Consider the following 18,253-nt stretch of genomic DNA (forward strand, 5'->3'; position numbering starts at 1 on the left):
TCCCCCAAGTGACCCATCTGCTGCATGCCACTGGGCTGCTAAAATTACTTAAGTAAATCATTGCTGAGGTGCAATTGGTTTTGTGGTACTGAACTGGTTCTAACTGTGATTTGAAGCTTTATCAGCCGTCTCCCCAAATGGGAAAGTTTTGTAAATTCCTTGTCAATAGATGGAGTCCATCTGGTAATATAATGCATTGCTTTGAGCAACTTGATAAAACCAGTTCTAACTAATAACGGTACTAATCTGCTATTTTTAGGCATTTTGCTCAGGTCAAAAATCAGAAAATGGGAACGGTATCAAGTTAATGGGGGGAAAAAAAAAATCATACTTTAAAGTTATCTTAGGTACAACTTTGAATATTATTCAATCTTCAGGTTTGATATTAACCACACACTTTAACCAAGAAATGGTTAAAAAACGTTATAACTGAATTTATTGTAACATATGCAGGATTAAAACTTCAAATAGCAAGCAACAGATACTGTGCAAATATGGAACCATTTTTGCCATTTTGATAAATAAAGCATATTACATAAATGAATATTCAAATAGAATATGGGGCAAACTTCTTGGTTAAACAGATTACACGTTGCAATATTTCATAGTAATAGACTTTTATTCAAGGTAGTTTCATCTGCAAGACAACAAATTAACTCAAGATCAAGTTCACAGAATCTAAAAGCAAATCATTTGGTTACCACGTATGTATAGTTCTTAAAAAGCTCTGAAAATATCTCACATTAAAATGTCAGCCATGTTTGGTCATTTAAGAAAGAACTTAAAAGGTACTGGGGAAAGTCTTTAATTAGGGAATGCACAAGTTAAGGATTAAAAAGATTGGGAAAATAAGTCTTTGAATGCATGAACTAAACAGATCAAGCAAAAATTGCAGATAGCTGTCTATCAATCCCTGGCAACCAAACATGGAAAGAAGTTTTTAAAAAAACAGAGACTAAATCCCCAGCACCAGCTACCCTCCATCCCAACAGAAACCGGTATCCTCAAACCAATAACTAAAAACATTTGCCACAGCCTAATGGGTTGAGACACATTTCTTACGGCAGTAGTAAGAACTCAGTTCATTAAAGTTCAGGTGCACTTTAATTCAAACTGTTAGCTGACAAAAGTATGGCAATGATGAGGACTTTTGATGAGGTTACTACTAGCTTATTGAACAGGTGGTAACATTTAATTGACCCAAACAAGCAACCAATTCCACTGGTATGGGAATAAGTTGGCAAGATCTCAAAAATGGCTGTGTGGCGATCAATAGTGGAATGAGTTGTCAGTTAACTGCAAGTTTGTAAGAATGTTATAATTAGCAAAAAAGCATTTAATTACAGTAAAGTTTCACAGGGAAGTTTTAGTTACAGTCCAATTAAGGTTGCGTAAACAATATCAAAAGGTGATTTGTCTAAATGTTTTTGAATGGGTAACTATCTTGAAATTCTAGAACTGCAGAGGGTTTTAAATTTTTTTTTTAACCATTTTCTGGTACCAATACTGGGAAAGCTGAAACAGACTGTTCAAGTCAACTTTCTTTGCACCATTGTGATCTTGCATCCAATTCACGCCCAAACAGTTATTTAAAGAGCTTGAAATGAATTTATTAACTGATGGGTGATAAACTCAATTTTCTCTAAATATCACTAAATTGTTTACAGCTCCATTTCAACAATGAGAGAAGAGCAAAACCACAAAGTAAACAAAGCCAGACTGAACCATTAATGGAATTATATCAATCATCTTTTCTTTTTATATCAAGTTTCAATTGTGTACACAGAAGCATAATTGCAATCAGAAGTCTTAGTAGCTGCATTAAGGTTACAATCACCCATCTACACAGTCTCAATATTTCAACCTCAAATGTGGATTTGCATGTTATTTTGTAACGTGCAGTTTTAAGCATTTTCATTAAGCTTTTTTTAAAAAACTGTCAGCATTCTACTGCTGCTCAACACCCAGTAATCACACACGCAAGTTTTTCTCATTAAAACACCAAAGCATTCAGTACAATGGAACACTTATCCCTCCCCCAAAACCATGGGCTCAAGTGTTACCTATTATCAAAAGCAAAAACATTAGCAACTGATTTGTATGAAGTTAAAACGTTATGAAAGATGTCACATAGACGTAAATCTACAAGATTTGCTGCTGGTGCACATCCCCAGGTTTTTCCCCATTTAAACTTTAATCTGAAGTTACTGAGAGTGGATTTGAAAAATTGTAATGAGGGAGGGAAGGGTTTATCTGACAGTTGGTGCTCTGAAGGGTGAGATGCTAGAGCAACAGTACAGTGACAGTTCACAGCAGATCAACTCGGCGATAGTACAGGAGGTAGGCTGTACGTTCAGCAGAGGGCTTCACAACGTGGTATTGATTTATCACTTTCACTATCTGGTCATCAATGCGCAGCCAGCCGTTAAGACCAATATGGAAGACATCTGTAGTGTAATGTCCACCAGTTGCACTGTTTCCATGGTGATAGACAACTGAAAAGAGAAAGAAAAATGTTGTGGGACAATGAAAAGAAATAGGATCTTTCAAAACTGACATGCTATAGTCAATAACAGTCAACATTCTGAACAGATTTTTTATAATCAGTTTTATAAATACAAATAGATATTATATATATATATTTTTTTTACAAAGTATAGTATTACCATACTTCAAATTTTTTCTTCAGTTGTGATAAAATCACAAAGACAAGAAAAATCTTCTAGCAAATTTAGCTGGTGCTTCCATAGAGAGACCTACAGTTCAATCCCAATTCTGGATCAGTAACTTATAGTTTCACCTTAGGTAACACTTTTATGAATGGCTTGAGTGGCGGATTTATGAACTTTATCACTATTCTATTTCTGTTATGATAATCAATCAGGTACTTCAAAGCAAGGCAATTTCTTGCAACCTAGATATTTTGGGTCAATCTGTTCAGACACATTACGATGCATGCCTACAGAGGATGGGACTTGAACCCAAGCCTACTGGCTCAGAGGTCTACACCCTACAACTACACCCTAACAGCCTTCCTGTTCTTGGGCAAATCTGTGATTTTAGTGCATAATAGTTGATAGTCTAGAAATAGTGTCACTGAAATCAGCATTTCACTCCTCCTCAAATGCATCTTTCTATCAGCAAACTGCGCAAGACTGCCTTAAAGTTAAGTTTTTGCACACTCTTCCACAACTTCTTGAATTTAAACATAAGACAAAAACTACCATATCCAGTCAAACATCTAAGGATTATAGAACAGAAGTCTTGTAGCAGCATCCAGAGAGGAGAGTGGGTGCGTGGGGGCTGGGAGATAAGTAGGGGCGTGGAGGGGGAAGGTGGCTGATTGAGTAGGGGGTGATAATGATAGGTCAGAGAGGAGTGTAGAACGGATAGGTGGGAATGAAGGTGAACAGATAAGATACTGCCACGTTGGAGGGTTGAATCTGGGATGAGTGGGGGGAGGAGAGATGAGGAAACTGGTAAAGTCACCTTCAAGCAGCTTTACAGCATTGTGCCCAAAGTTCTTGCACCACGACTGTGCCAAGTCTAGATGGGCAGCAGGCAGTCACTTCAGGTTATTTGATTAAAATGTAAAAATGCCAAAAGCTATAACACGTCTTTTTTTTTTTAAATCCTCCATATGCCCGTTGATTACATTTGATTATAATTTTATTAGTCTTTGGCTAAAAATATTTGTTCCTTTGCGATTTGAAAGCATCAGATATCAATTAAACGACTATATGTTGCATGTATAAAGTACTATTTTTCTCTTTCCCAGTAGGTGTTTGCACTTCAAGGAAACTATGGTTCTAAAAACTGAAATAAATGTGGATGCTTTAAATCAGAAACAGAAGTTGCTCGAAAAGCTCAGCAGGTTGGCAGCATCTGTGAAGAAAAATCAGAGTTAATGTTTTGGGTCCGGTGACCGTTCCTCAGTTCACCAGACATGAAACATTAACTGTGATTTCTCTTCTCAGATGCTACCAGACCGGCTGAGCTCTTCCAACTATGGTCCTAACATCTGTTGTACAGAAACATCCGTTGTACAGAAACATCCACAGTGGATGAGTGTAAAAGTTCAATCAAAGCATCTGCAAGAATTGTTTGTTGCCAGCAGGACCACGATCAGGTACTTCAAAAGAAACTGCATTTTTCTGTGCTTCAGAATACAAATCCATGAAGAGGCTGCAGTAGTAAATTGTAAAGTTGGGGTAAACTAACGCTGACCAGGTTGCATTTCACCCAGCAAGCAGTGTTACTGGCCTTAAACAAAATAATTATATTTACCTACATCTTAATCCATCTTCAGGATGATTTAAAGTGATTCAGTGAGTTACTTTTCAAAAAGGTAAGTAATAAAGGTAAACACAATAACCAACTGATAAAAGTATTCAAATAAATCAAGTTACATGATCTACTAAACGGTTTCTCTCATGTGCAATTTTAAGCAAAAACAAATTAATAACAGCTCATGCCCAATGTTCCCTGTAATATTTTTTCCCCATCTATGTGCAGAATGTGTACCAATATCAAGGTAATGCACAGATATGCATTCGCAGTGTAAACATAAAATCTATATTTGAGTTATCACAGGTGTGTAAAAATGAATGTACCCCAAGTAATGGATATGGCAAAATGCTAATCCACAAATCAAATTTAGTAAATCTCAATTTTAAATTTACCATAGCACTATTTGAACTCATGACCCCTCTGTTTTAAATGCAGCATAATTATTACACGACCATTCATTTTCATATCGTAGTTTGTACTTTAGTCAGCTGACAAGTCAAATTAGTAGCGATGGCGAAAGACAAGGATGTTATGTTTCAATTTGACATGGTCAAAATTCAAACAGCTAAATAGGCTTGTTCATAAAATTGATAGCTGTAAAAGGCAACTTATTTCACTTCAGAGTGATTTCTTTACTTAAAAAGTGCTACGAGTAGTGAGAGGAAGATTGTTTAATTTCTTCACTTCAACAAATGTAATCAGAGGTGAAGTGTCTCTAACTTTAAAAAGAGTTTTTTTGCACTGGACTATGAAAGTCAGAGACAGTTTCTATGTAAGTTAAACGAACATTAAAAGGAGAAAAACTACATCCAGGAACTCGCAAGGAGAGAACTGTGGTAAGAATGATTAAGAACAGTTGTTGAGGTAGCTTTTACAAAAGCAATGACATTTATTTCACCTAAAATATTTTTATTTAATATTCATGGAGTTTAAATGTAATATAAAATTTCACAATTTTTAAACTAAACTGTCACTCAATGACCAAAGTGAATTTTGTAGAGCTAGTATACGGAAGTACGTAGTTTAAAACGCTCCATGAGACAACCTCACAACCTTTTCAATATTGTTTTGAGATCATAGAATTAGAGGTTTACAAGCAGGAGGACCTTCAACCCATTGTACCTATACTGGCTGCCAAAAGAGCTACCCAACAAGTTTCAATTCTCCAGCCCTACCTCCGTAGCTGTAATTTATCAAATTTCTTGAAACCATTTATGGAATCCATCTTCACCACTCTCCCAGGCAGCACAATCCAAATCCTAACTACCGAGTCTAAAAGTTTCTCCTCATTTCACTTGCTGACAATTTTGAAACTGTGATCCCTACCAACTGACAAACCAACTAATAGCAACAGAACATCCTTCTTTATCCTGTAAAAACTGCTCATAATTTTGAACACCTCAATGAGGCCAGCTCTTAATCTTCTCTACTCCAAGGACAATAAGCCCAATTTCTCTAACCTTGCCTTGATTCAAAATTCCTTGTATCATTCTAAGCCTCGTTTGCATGCTCTCCACCGCTTTAATATCCTTCCTTAAATAAGGCACTGAACACAATACTCCAAATGTGATCTGACCAATGACTTTTAGAGGTGTAGCATCACGTCCATGCTTTTACACTGTACGCCTCTATTTATAAATCCATAAGTTTTCATTATAATTGTTTCAACTTGCCTGGTCACTTTCAAAAAATTATACAAGTGAACCCAAGATCCCTCTGCTCCTGTATGTCCCTCAAAGTTGTACATTGAGTCTGTATTGACTTTCCAAGTTTCTTATTAAAGAATGCATTACCTCATTTCTTCACATTGAAATTCATCTGCCAGGTGACTGCCCATTTGGCCAACTTGTCAATTCCCCTGAGACGCCTAGCATCATCCTCACTATTCACTCTTCTCCCTAGCTTAATATCAGGTTTAGAAATCTAAACCTTCCCCAAATTCCTTTGAAAAGCAGAGTTCTTAAAGTGTCAAATGTCTTTGGGAGTCAATCTTCATTTAAAAGGTTCTACAGAACCAGCTGCAGCAGAATGACTAGGCAAGTGGTATTAAATGGCCCCAAAATCATGCTTCAAATTTCCCAAGGTCATTGCCTCCATCCCAAATATCTTGCTTAGTGAGCATTCTGGACAAGGAATGGTAAGCAGAAGTGTGGAGAGGCTGAGAGACTGGGACACCAATGGGTCAAGCCAGAGGGAGACATGGAGAGTGAGAGGAGATTTGATGAAAATGCTACAAGATAGAAGAGTCCTAAAATGCTTTCAGATTCCAGGAACTGAAGAGTGAATTTTGACTCTGAATCCCACCTGACTAATGGCAGGCATGGCTTTCATCCATTAATTCCTGTCATGGGCATCTACCAGATCTTTGCTTGTGGGCTGGAGTGGCAGTACATTTTGTTCATCCACCATGGAATGCACAACTATTAGGGTTAAAACTCCAGCACATTACAGGGCATTTGTTTGTGACCGACCTCACCAACAACCCAGATTTGCTAAGTTAGACAGACTGGTCGTACATCAGTAGTAGATGTACGTTTCCTTTTAAAGTTGGTATACCAAGTTACACTCCTCAGAGAATTTAATGACAGCCAGAGCACTGGTCTTACACACATACAGACCAGTGCGCAGAGCAGAAACATCTTGTATTGCCAGATTTAAAGTCAGACACTTTAAACTTATTTACTAAATATCGAGGTTGATTTCATTTTTTTTGTTAAGATTTAATATAGCATTAGATAACTTGAAAACCTGGCAATGTCTCATACCAATACGAGACTGTAATGAATCTTCTGCTAAATGGTGGCTAGAGACAGAATGTGAAAAGAATCATATCAGATATATCTAAAAGAAGAAAAGGCAGCTTGGTGGAATGACAATGCAGAGCGACCAATTTTAAGTTGCAATGGCAGCATGGTAACATGCTGCATTGGCTGGTATTGTCAGCATTTTACTTTCATGAACACCAAGGGCTGAAAATGTTAGGCAGCTGTGAAATCTCCAGTGAAAGACCCAGACAGACCACTGATTAACCCCAGAAGCCCTTAACCCTACTTAAAAAGTCATGACGATTCCTAGCAGCCAGGGACTAAGACGATGCATTTACAGACTGAGTACTGTACTAAACCTCAGAGAAGTAAATAAAATTATGACAGACATGGATAGGATGGATAGCCAGAGTCTGTTTCCCAGGGTGAAAATATCAAATACTAACAGGTATAACATTTAAAGTGAGAGGGGGCAACAGTTCAGAAGAAATGCGCATGGAAAGCTTTGTTTGAAGAGGGAAATAGATGCCTGGAGTGGTCACAGAAACAGAGATAAGAGCAATGTTTAAGAGGCACTTAGACAAAAACACATGAACAGACAGGAAGTAGAGGGATACAGACCATGGGCAGACAAATGGGATTACTTTAGAATGGTATCGCGGTCAGCACAGACACGGTGAGCCTACTCTGTACTGGTCTATGTTCTGTACCTTAATACTGTTTGTGTGAGATTGGAGAGTTCACAGGACCTTTTATCATTATATAAAATTGCAAAAAACATTCCACCAGTCCCCAAAATAACTTTTTTTAAAAATGAAGATGAAATATAAATACTTATATGATGCCAGGAAAGGCTAATAGATTTGTACTAAAATATATAATGTACTATTAGTGAAGGATGATGCATATGGAAGTTATATTTCAGCCAAATGCAAATTTATTAAGCAGGTTCAGTCTAGTTTGCAAATTTCTTTAGCCACTATATGAATAGATCACTTTGAAAATACCAGAATCACAATGAACTGTAAATTATTTCCCCCTCACCAACATACTGCTAAAACTGTACTGAAACAACTTTAAAATCATTTCATCAACTTTAAATAATTATTTCAACATTGCAAGGGATAATCCAATTCAAAATTCATGTCCACAGTCAATACAAAGTGATATCAAGCTAAATAAGTGCCATGATTGATTTCTGCTCAGAATTAGCTGATTTCAGCCACTGCACTGGTACTAACGTTGGCCTCCTGACAGAGGGAATTGAAGCAAGATGACCTATTATAGATTTCTATCCAGTGATTTATATTAGAATGATGCAAGCATACATAATGGACAGTGTATACTGTCAGAATATTATTCCATGCTACATGGTGCCTGAACTCATGCATACTGCATTCTTAACACTGAAATATGGACAGTTGCATCTTGGAAATCACCCTAGCAGTTTCACCCAATTATAGGGCAAAGCAGTAAGCAAGTTAACTAAATTAAAACACACAGAATCGCTTGAAGCACCAGAGATTTAACACTTTTACAGTTTAAATTACTTTGCTATTAATTTATCTTACAGTATGACTAAGTTACAAGAGCATTCCAATCTAGAAACAATATTTTTTAAAGGTATTCCTTAAAATTTTGACAGGCAAAAGGTAGACAAAAACAGTTACACTTAGAGCATACTCCAGCTTCCTTCTTTAATTGTGAATGATGGGGTAAAGTATCTCCTGGTGCTCTCAATGATTGTTAAAGCTGCATAATGCTTTGCTGAAAAATACTGGCAAAAATATATACTAACTACTTTCCCGCTTGTTCCCAGAATGAAACAGCCGATCCTACAAATATTAGGAATCTAGGCTCCATATAAAATAGAAAAACTCAGAAATCATGACTGACTAAGAATTATGAAAGCTCCATAACTAGATATCATGTTCCTAGTAATCACTTAACATTTTACACTTGCCATCAAGTGTGCACATGGCTTTTAATTTAATCTGTGAAATAAAAAATTCTCATATATGCTTTGAACTTCAAATTGCATCCTCCTAAAAAGACATTTATCATTCCAATCCAGCATAAAGCTTTCATTCTGCTGTTCAGTTTTGCCTTCCCACGTACAATCTAAAATAGGACTGGCGTGGCTGTACAGCAGTTAGCACTACTGCCTCAGCACCAGGAACACTGGTTCGATTCCAGCCATTGGTGACTGTGTGGAGATGGCACATGTTCGCCATGTCTAGGTGAGTTTCCACTGGGTGCTCTGATTTCGTCCCACAGTCCAAAAATGTTCACGTTAGGTGGATTGCCCTACAGTGTCTAGGAATGTGCAGACGAAGTGGATTAGCCCTGGGAAATATGGGGATGGGTGGAAGCAGGTGGGATGCTCTTTGGAGGGTTGGTTCAGAGTCAATGGGCTGAACAGTGTTGATCTGCACTGTCGGGGTTCTGAGATTCTATAGAATGTCTCCACCATAGCAGTGCGTAGTGGAATTCTTGGTACAGAAATGTCAGCACTATGCAGTTACTACATTCTTGATATATATTAGCCGGAACTATATTCTTGAAAGAATAAAATGGCCCCCTTTTAAACAGTTGGCACTTTAATAAAAATGTAAAGACAGGTGTAGTGTCTATATTTGAAAAAAAAAGTCCCAGAACGTCAATATTTGCACTTGGCCTGCTCACACAAAAACATGTGAAATTCCATTATTGCACAAAGCCAAATGACAGAGGGGAAAGAAAACTTGCTTAAATCACAAGTTCTAAATTGCTGTTTGTCTAAAAATTGCGCAAAATCCTATACAGATTATATTTTTCTTTTGAGCATTTTTAAACGAGTGCACCTTCCTAAAGGTAATAAACATTGCACAAATTAGGATCCCAGCATTCAGACTTTTGCTCTCTTTAATACCATTTACATTTCATCATGTCCGGAGCAAACATGTCTTCTCTTGATTGCAGATGGAGTAAAAATCACAGTTGCTTATTTACTCTCAAGTGAAACTCAATCATCCAGCTTATCAAAGCCCAACCACAATAATTATCATGATGATGATTTAGGAATATCAAAAATATACTTCAGCATAATGCAAACATTCTTCTTCGAGATACTCTCAATTACAATCTCTGTTGCTGTGAAACTTCCCAAATTATTTCTAATATAGGAAATTGCCAAGCACCCACATGAAATAAATTGCTAAGAATATGAGGGCACAGTGGTCACCTAAAATATACAAAGTCAATAACAAACCAAGTAGTTTAAACACTAAAGACAACTGAAAAGCAGGAAAAGAACAACAATGCAAAATGGTGGCTATTTTCCTTAAATGGGTTATTATAATATAGCTTTCATCCGAATATCTGTAGTGACACTCATTCTAGTATCAAGAGTTAAAAATTAAAAGGAAAGAGTATTGAGTACAGGAGTTGGGAGGTCACGTTGCAGTTGTACAGGACATTGGTTAGGCCACTGTTGGAATATTGAGTGCAATTCTGGACTCGTTCCTAGCGGAAAGATGTTGTGCAACTTTAAAGTGTTCAGAAATGGTTTACAAAGATGTTGACAGGGAGAGGATAAATAGGCTGGGATTGTTTTCCCTGGAGCGTCAGAGGCTGAGAAGTGACCTTATAGAGGTTTACAAAATCATGAGGGGCATGGATAGGATCAACAGCAAAGTCTTTTCCCTGGGGTGGAGAAGTCCAGAACTAGAGGGCATAGGTTTAGGGTGAGAGGGGAAAGATATAAAAGAGACCTAAGGGTGGTATGTGTATGGACTGAGCTGCCAGAGGATGTAGTGGAGGCTACCACAATTACAGCGCTCAAAAGGCATTTGGATGGATATATGAATAGGAAGGGCTTGGAGGGATACGGGCAGGGTGCTAGCAGGTGGGACTAGATTGGGTTGGGATACTTGGTCGGCATGGACGGGTTAGACTGAAGGGCCTGTTTGCGGCTGTACATCTCTGACTCTAAATCATTAGCAATAGGACAGAAAAAAATTAAGTTATGCAGCACATGCATTTAACTAATACCCACTATTTAGATGTGAACTTATGACTTCCTGAGGGTCCTTGCATATTGATGAGGAAACTCATTACTTTATCACGAAATACTAAACATGATTTCAATTTAACCTGAAACTACTTGGTATTTCTAAACATCCTTAAGACAACTCCTAGCGCACCTATTAAAAGAAGTCTTATTTTTGGTTGCCTGAAGGCAACACCAATGTTTTGTTTCAAAGCAATTCTCTCCACATCGAAAGCCTGTTGGTATGTCAGACATTTCTGGAGCTTCTCACAATCAGCACACCTTGCAGATTTAGCAGTTTATAACTAGCTTTGTAAATAAGCACTGGATTCATAAAGGAAACATGACAGCCTCAAAATAGTTTGCATGTTAATTCCAAATGGTTATTATTTTCAGGTTGCTGGCCAAAGAGATTTAAGAGCACAACTGAACAGAACAAAAGATGACTTCATCTCTTTGATCTGTGCCCAGGTTATTTCAAAGTTTAAAATCACACAACAGGTTATAGTCCAACAGGTTTATTTGAAATCATTAGCATTCAGAGTGCCGCTCCTTCATCAGGTGGTTGTGGAGTATAAAATCATAAGACATGGAATTTATACCAAAGTTTACGGTGTGATGCAACTGAAATTATATATTGAAAAAGACCTGGATTGTCTGTTAAGTCTCTCACCTTTAGCATGACCATGTTGGTTTTAGTTCTTTCATATGTAAATCCCAGAACTTTTTTTAAAAGAAATTACATTCTCAAGTGAACTTTAACAATAGGTGCCACGTTGTCTCAGAAAATGCACTGAAGGTATGAGGTGCCCTGTGTGAGACTGTCAGTGCCCCAATGTTCACACTGATTCTATTTCTAAAAAAGGTATTTATGGAATCTTGCATGTTGCAGTTTTTGAGAAAATAAAACATAATTGTGCGAGTACTAATTCTCCCCACAAACATTCGACAAGGTTCCCCAAGGGAGACAGGATAGCAAAGTTAGATTTCATGGAATTCAGGGACAACTAACCATTTGGATACAGAACTGGCTCAAAAGGTAGAAGACAGAGGGTGGGTAGTGGAGGATTGTTCTTCAGACTGGAGGCCTGTGACCAGTGGAGTGCCACAAAGATCAGTGCTGGGTCCGCTACTTTTCATTGTTTATAGAAATGATTAGGACATGAGCTTAAGAGGTACAGTTAGTAAGTTTGCAGATGACACCAAAATTGGAGGTATAGTGGACAGTAAAGAAGGTTACCTCGCATACAATGGGATTTTGATCAAATGGGCCAATGGGCTGAGAAGTAGCAGATGGAGCTTAACTTAGATAAATGAGAGGTGTTGCATTTTCAGAAAGCAAATCTTCACAGGACTTATACACTGAATGGCAAGGTCCTAGCGAGTGCTGCTGAACAAAGAGACCTTGGAGTGCATGCCCATAGCTCCTCGAAAGTAGAGTCGCAGGTAGATTGGATAGGGAAGGCGGCGTTTGGTATGCTTTCCTTTATTGGTCAGAGTATTGAGTACAGGAGTTGGGAGGTCATGTTGCGGCTGTACAGGACATGGGTTAGACCACCGTTGGAATATTGCAATTCTGGTCTCCTACCTATCGAAAGGATGTTGTGAAACTTGAAAGGGTTCAGAAAGGATTTACAAGGATGTTGCCAGAGTTGGAGGATTTGAGCTACAAGGAGAGTTTGAATAGGTTGGGGCTGTTTTTCCTGGAGCATCAGAGGCTGAGGGATGACCTTATAGAGGTTTATAAAATCATGAGGGGCATGGATCTTTTCCTTGAGGTGGGGGTCCAGAACTAGAGGGGGCATAGGTTTAGGGTGAGAGGGGAAAGATATAAAAGAGACCTAAGCAGCAACCTTTTCACGCAGAGGGTTGTGGTGCATGTGTGTGGAATGGGCTGCCAGAGGAATTGGTAGAAGCTAGTACAATTGCAGCATTTAAAAGACATCTGGATGGGTATATGAATAGATAGGGTTTAGAGGGATATGGGCCGGGTGCTGGCAGGTTGGACTAGATTGGATTGGGATATCTGGTCGGCATGGAGGAGTTGGACCGAAGGGTCTGTTTCTGTGCTGTACATCTCTGTGACTCTATGACTCGAGGAAACCAGAAATTTTAAGGCAATTACACGATATTTAGCATGGGAACATCACTTTAATTTACCTAGACTAATAGCAGGAGGCTCACCACAGAACTTATGAAAAACGTTTTGCACGAATCGAAACACAAATCTTCGATGACAGTAAAGATTGGAGAATTAGATACACAAGTTCAACAAGCAAAGTCAAAGACTGCAGTTAAGGACTCCCCCACCACAGGGAAAAGACCTTGCCCATTTACCCAATCCACACCCCTCATGATTTTCTTTCAAGTTTCACAACATCTTTCCGATAAGGAGACCTGAACTGCAATATTCCAACAGTGGCCTAACCAATTTCCTGTACAGCCGCAACATGACCATGCAACTCCTGTCCTCAATACTCTGACCAATAAAGGAGAAAGTGAGGACTGCAGATGCTGGAGATCAGAGCTGAAAACGTGTTGCTGGAAAAGCGCAGCAGGTCAGGCAACATCCAAGAAGCAGGAGAATCGATGTTTCAGGCATGAGCCCTTCTTCAGGAATGAGGAAAGTGCGCCAAGCAGGCTAAGATAAAAGGTAGGGAGGAGGGACTTGGGGGAGAGGCGTTGGAAATGCAAGAGGTGGGAGGAGGTTAAGGCGAGGGTGATAGGCCGGAGTGGGGGTGGGGGTGGAGAGGTCAGGAAGAAGATTGCAGGTTAGGAAGGTGGTGCTGAGTTCGAGGGTTAGGACTGAGACAAGGTGGGGGGAGGGGAAATGAGGAAACTGGAGAAGTCTGAGTTCATCCCTTGTGGTTGGAGGCGCTCTTCCTCCAGCCGTCGTGTTGCTATGGTCTGGCGATGGAGGAGTCCAAGGACCTGCATGTCCTTGGTGGAGTAAGACTTCTCCAGTTTCCTCATTTCCCCAAGTCCCTCCTTCCTACTTTTTATCTTAGCCTGCTTGGCACACTTTCCTCATTCCTGAAGAAGGGCTCATGCCCGAAACGTCGATTCTCCTGCTCCTTGGATGCTGCCTGACCTGCTGCGCTTTTCCAGCAACACATTTTCAACTCTGACCAATAAAGGAAAACATCCCAAACGCCTGCTTCCCTATCCAATCTACCTGCAACTCTACTTTCAAGGAGCTATGATCTTACACTCCAAGGTCTCTTTGTTAAGCAACACTCGCTAAGACCTTACCATTAAGTGTTAAGTCATAACTATACAGGACTGGATGCCTTTGATACTTGTACAAAAGTATAAACAAAGTTGAAATTCAATTCTTTACCAAAAAGAGATCAATCGCATTCAATAGAAAATAGAAACAAGAGAACCTTGGATTTCTTTTGGATGCAACAAATGAGTTGAAGCAGCCAGAAATATCCAGTTTTGAGTATCTAATTTCACAATTCATTTGGTAGGATGAACAAGGGCTGGACTTACACAGTTAATGCTCAAGCTCTGGGGTATGTTAAAGAACAGAGAAACCCAAAGGTTCAGTACATAGTTTATTGAAACTTACAGCACAAGTAGATAGGGCGATAAAAAAGACCTTTGGCACATTTGCCTTCATGCTCAGACCATTGAGTCTGGAGGTGGGACGTCACGTTGCAGTTGTACAGGACATTGGTGAGACCACTTTTTGAGTAATGAGCAGTTTTAGGTGCCCTGGTATATGAAGGATATAATTAAATTGGAGAGGGTGCCGAAAAGTTTTATAAGGATGCAATTTGGACTGGAGGGTTTGAGTTATAAAGGAGAAATTGATAGGCTGAAATTTCTCTCACTGGAGTGTCAAAGGTTGAGGGGAGACCTTGGTGGTTAATAAAATCACAAGGACCATAGATAAATCCAAGTAAATTCCAGAGGGCTGAGAGATCGTTGGTTTGGTTTCAAAAGCAGAAGTAAATGAATCGTCAAGATGTCATAACGTATCAGAGACCCTTAGGTAGAATTAGGAAGTAAAAGGGAACTCTCAAATCAAATACACGAATGCAGCTGCATTTTTAAATCTTCAACTGTCAAGCAAACTCAAAAGTACTTTAAATTTAGCATCTCACAGAAATGTTCCAGCAAGAATCCTAAACAAGAATTGCTGGTACGAAGTGTCATTAAGCTTCTTTAACACCAAGCCCGTCCACAGACATCTACACCTGGTCCACCAAGAGTTAATCATTAAGTATCAATTATTCCTGGATCTGGTGCAAATTTCTAGATGACTGATCTTTTACAACTGCATTGTTGAATGGAATTTTAAAAAACAACTTTATTGTCATTGAACTCTAATGTGAAATTCCAGATTTATAATGGATTTTGAAGATCTCCTCAACAATGCCCCTTAGAATTTGTTTCCAATCAAAATAACTGAGATTTTTCAGTGTCCTATATTCTCACACAAACAAAAAAGCCTCAATCAGTTGTATCACCAGGGGAGGTAAGAATTTCATATACAGCATCTATGTACAGTGCATTCTCTTACTTGCAGAATTGAAAATTAGAACTGAAATGAACCATAGATGGAAGCATCAAGATGTTGAAATGTGCATGCCATTTTGAAAAGTTCCAAATCATTATGGCTTTGATCTAATCATTCCCATGCACTCATAAGGAATGTTAATGTGCTAAAATGGGACAAAATGCAACACTTAATTTCACAGTGCTGCAAGTTTTACAACTTTGTTCTTCCCAAAAATTAAAGTTTAATATTTTATTGGTTTACATTGTTATAAATATTAAAAAAGCACTTTTCATAACTTACATACCTGCAAAGAGTCTATAGGTTCGTTGGACTTTGAAAATCTTACCCTTCACACCAGGAGAAAGGAGATCTGAAAGAAAAGTAATAGTTTAACAAAGCTTCTTAAGACTGGCCGGTTTGTAGTCATAGCTAAGCTTTAACACTGTACAGTATAAGCAAAAAACTTGGGAAAGTCAATGTTAAGATGGTGATGGTGATGGCGATGGTGGGGGTGGGGGCAGGTGCGGCACACATGATCAAGCATGGAAACAGACCCTTCAGTTCAACCCGTCCATGCCGACCAGATATCCCAACCCAATCTAGTCCCACCTACCAGCAGCCGGCCCATATCTCTCCAAACTCTTCCTCTTCCTATACCCATCCAAATGCCTCTTAAATGTTGCAATTGTACCAGCCTCCACCACATCCTCTGGCAGCTCATTCCATACACGTACTACACTCTGCGTGAAAACGTTGCCCCTTAGGTATCTTTTACATCTTTCCCCTCTCACCCTAAACCTATGCCCTCTAGTTCTGGACTCCCTGACCCCAGGGAAAAGACTTTGTCTATTTATCCTATCCATGCCCCTCATAATTTTGTAAACCTCTAAGGTCACCCCTCAGCTTCAGACGCTCCAGGGAAAACAGCCCCAGCCTTTTCAACCTCTCCCTGTAGCTCAGATCCTCCAACCCTGGCAACATCCTTGTAAATCTTTTCTGAACCTTTTCCAGTTTCACAACATCTTTCCGATAAGGAGACCAGAATTGCACGCAATATTCCAACAATGGCCTAACCAATGTCCTGTACAGCCGTAACATGACCTCCTGTACTCAATACTCTGACCAATAAAGGAAAGCATACCAAACGCTGCCTTCACTATCCTATCTACCTGCGACTCCACTTTCAAGGAGCTATGAACCTGCACTCCAAGGTCGCTTTGTTCAGCAACACTCCCTAGGACCTTACCATTAAGTGTATAAGTCCTGCTAAGATTTGCTTTCCCAAAATACAGCACCTCACATTATCTGAATTAAACTCCATCTGCCACTTCTCAGCTCATTGGCCCATCTGGTCCAGATCCTGTTGTATCTGAGGTAACCCACTTCGCTGTCCACGACACCTCCAATTTTGGTGTCATCTGCAAACTTACTAACTGTATTCAGCTGAATATGAATCAAAAATCTAGTGGACCTGTGAATTCAAAATAGCTAGTTCACATCATCTTATCAAAGGAGCATAAAAATCATAGAATTATAGAGGACAGAAGTCTGTACCAACAAAACTAGTCTAAGTCTACACTTGTTCCACTTTCCAGCACAGCACATTAGCCTTTAATGTCATGGCACTTCAATACTCATCCAAGTACTTTTTAAAAGACAGAGTTTTTCCATCTTAATTCTCCTCCCAGGCAGTGCATTCCAGATTCCCACTACCTTCTGGGTGAAGACATTTTCTGCACATCCCCTCTAAACCTCTTGTCTTTCACCTTAAAAATTAGATCCCATTCTTTGGCTATCCCTGATCAAACCCAATCCCCCCCAAATGGGTATTAATTCTCTGCTTTAGAATATTCTCCAACAGTTTGCCTTTCACTGATGAGATGTGTACTGGTCTGTAATTCCCTGGTTACCTCTACCACTCTTCCTAAAAAGCAGAACCACTTCAACTACCTTCCAGTCTGCCACGAATGAAAAATTTCAGTCAGAGCCCCTGTAATTTACTCCCACATCTCCCACTACAGCCTGGGAAACAATTCATCTGGAAAAATGCAGAATAAAGATGCATTGTGTCTTACTTCAGTGAGATCTATTTTAGCAATTTACATTGGACCAATGCTACTTATATCTTTGAAAAGGCAAGAAACAGGGCCATGAATCTTCCTTTGAGAGTAGAGAGAGTGTGGATTATAAAGGACACCCCCTTCCATATCTGGCCCCAATCCTTAAACATGATGCCAGACAGATTACATTTATTCCATCTATCCTGACCTACTCTAATGAACCAGGTTATAGTCCAACAGGTTTATTTGGAAGCTAGCTTTCAGAGCACTGCTCCATTAGGTGATTACCACCTGCATCTCCAAATTATACTCTAAAACAGCATCATGTATCTTGCCATGTTACACTCTAGCATCCTACCCACTCGGTACCCTACCCTTTCCATTGCCAAAACCCTACACCCATCACATTAATCTGTCGCACTTTAGGTTTGACAGCAGCTCTCAAAGTGGCTGTCAGGGACCTTAAATATCAGATTATGTTTCAAATGTTCCCAGTCATCTTCGAACATAATGGGCCAGTTTCAGCAGGAGTGACAATCTTAAATAGTTTTGCACTATGAAAGGACCGTCAGAATGGAAGTTTGAGTCTACCACTGCG

General features: G+C 39.2%; 1 protein-coding gene across 1 annotated transcript in view; it reads right to left on the minus strand.

The window, feature by feature from the left end:
- Window positions 1–410: 410 nt before the first annotated feature.
- Window positions 411–18,253, minus strand: part of usp10 (ubiquitin specific peptidase 10) — a 76,369-nt gene continuing 58,526 nt past the window's right edge. Inside the window, exons 13-14 of the mRNA XM_043706638.2 lie at window positions 15,900–15,965; window positions 411–2,495 (exon numbers count right to left, since the gene is read on the minus strand). Coding sequence (XP_043562573.1) covers window positions 2,308–2,495; window positions 15,900–15,965 — 254 coding nt within the window. The 3' untranslated portion in view covers window positions 411–2,307. The remainder of the gene's footprint in view (window positions 2,496–15,899; window positions 15,966–18,253) is intronic.

This window comes from Chiloscyllium plagiosum, unplaced genomic scaffold (genome assembly GCF_037043375.1).
Source record: "Chiloscyllium plagiosum isolate Xiang-an unplaced genomic scaffold, Cpla_swu_hap1 HiC_scaffold_17, whole genome shotgun sequence".
In the NCBI taxonomy this organism is placed as follows: Eukaryota; Metazoa; Chordata; class Chondrichthyes; order Orectolobiformes; family Hemiscylliidae; genus Chiloscyllium; species Chiloscyllium plagiosum.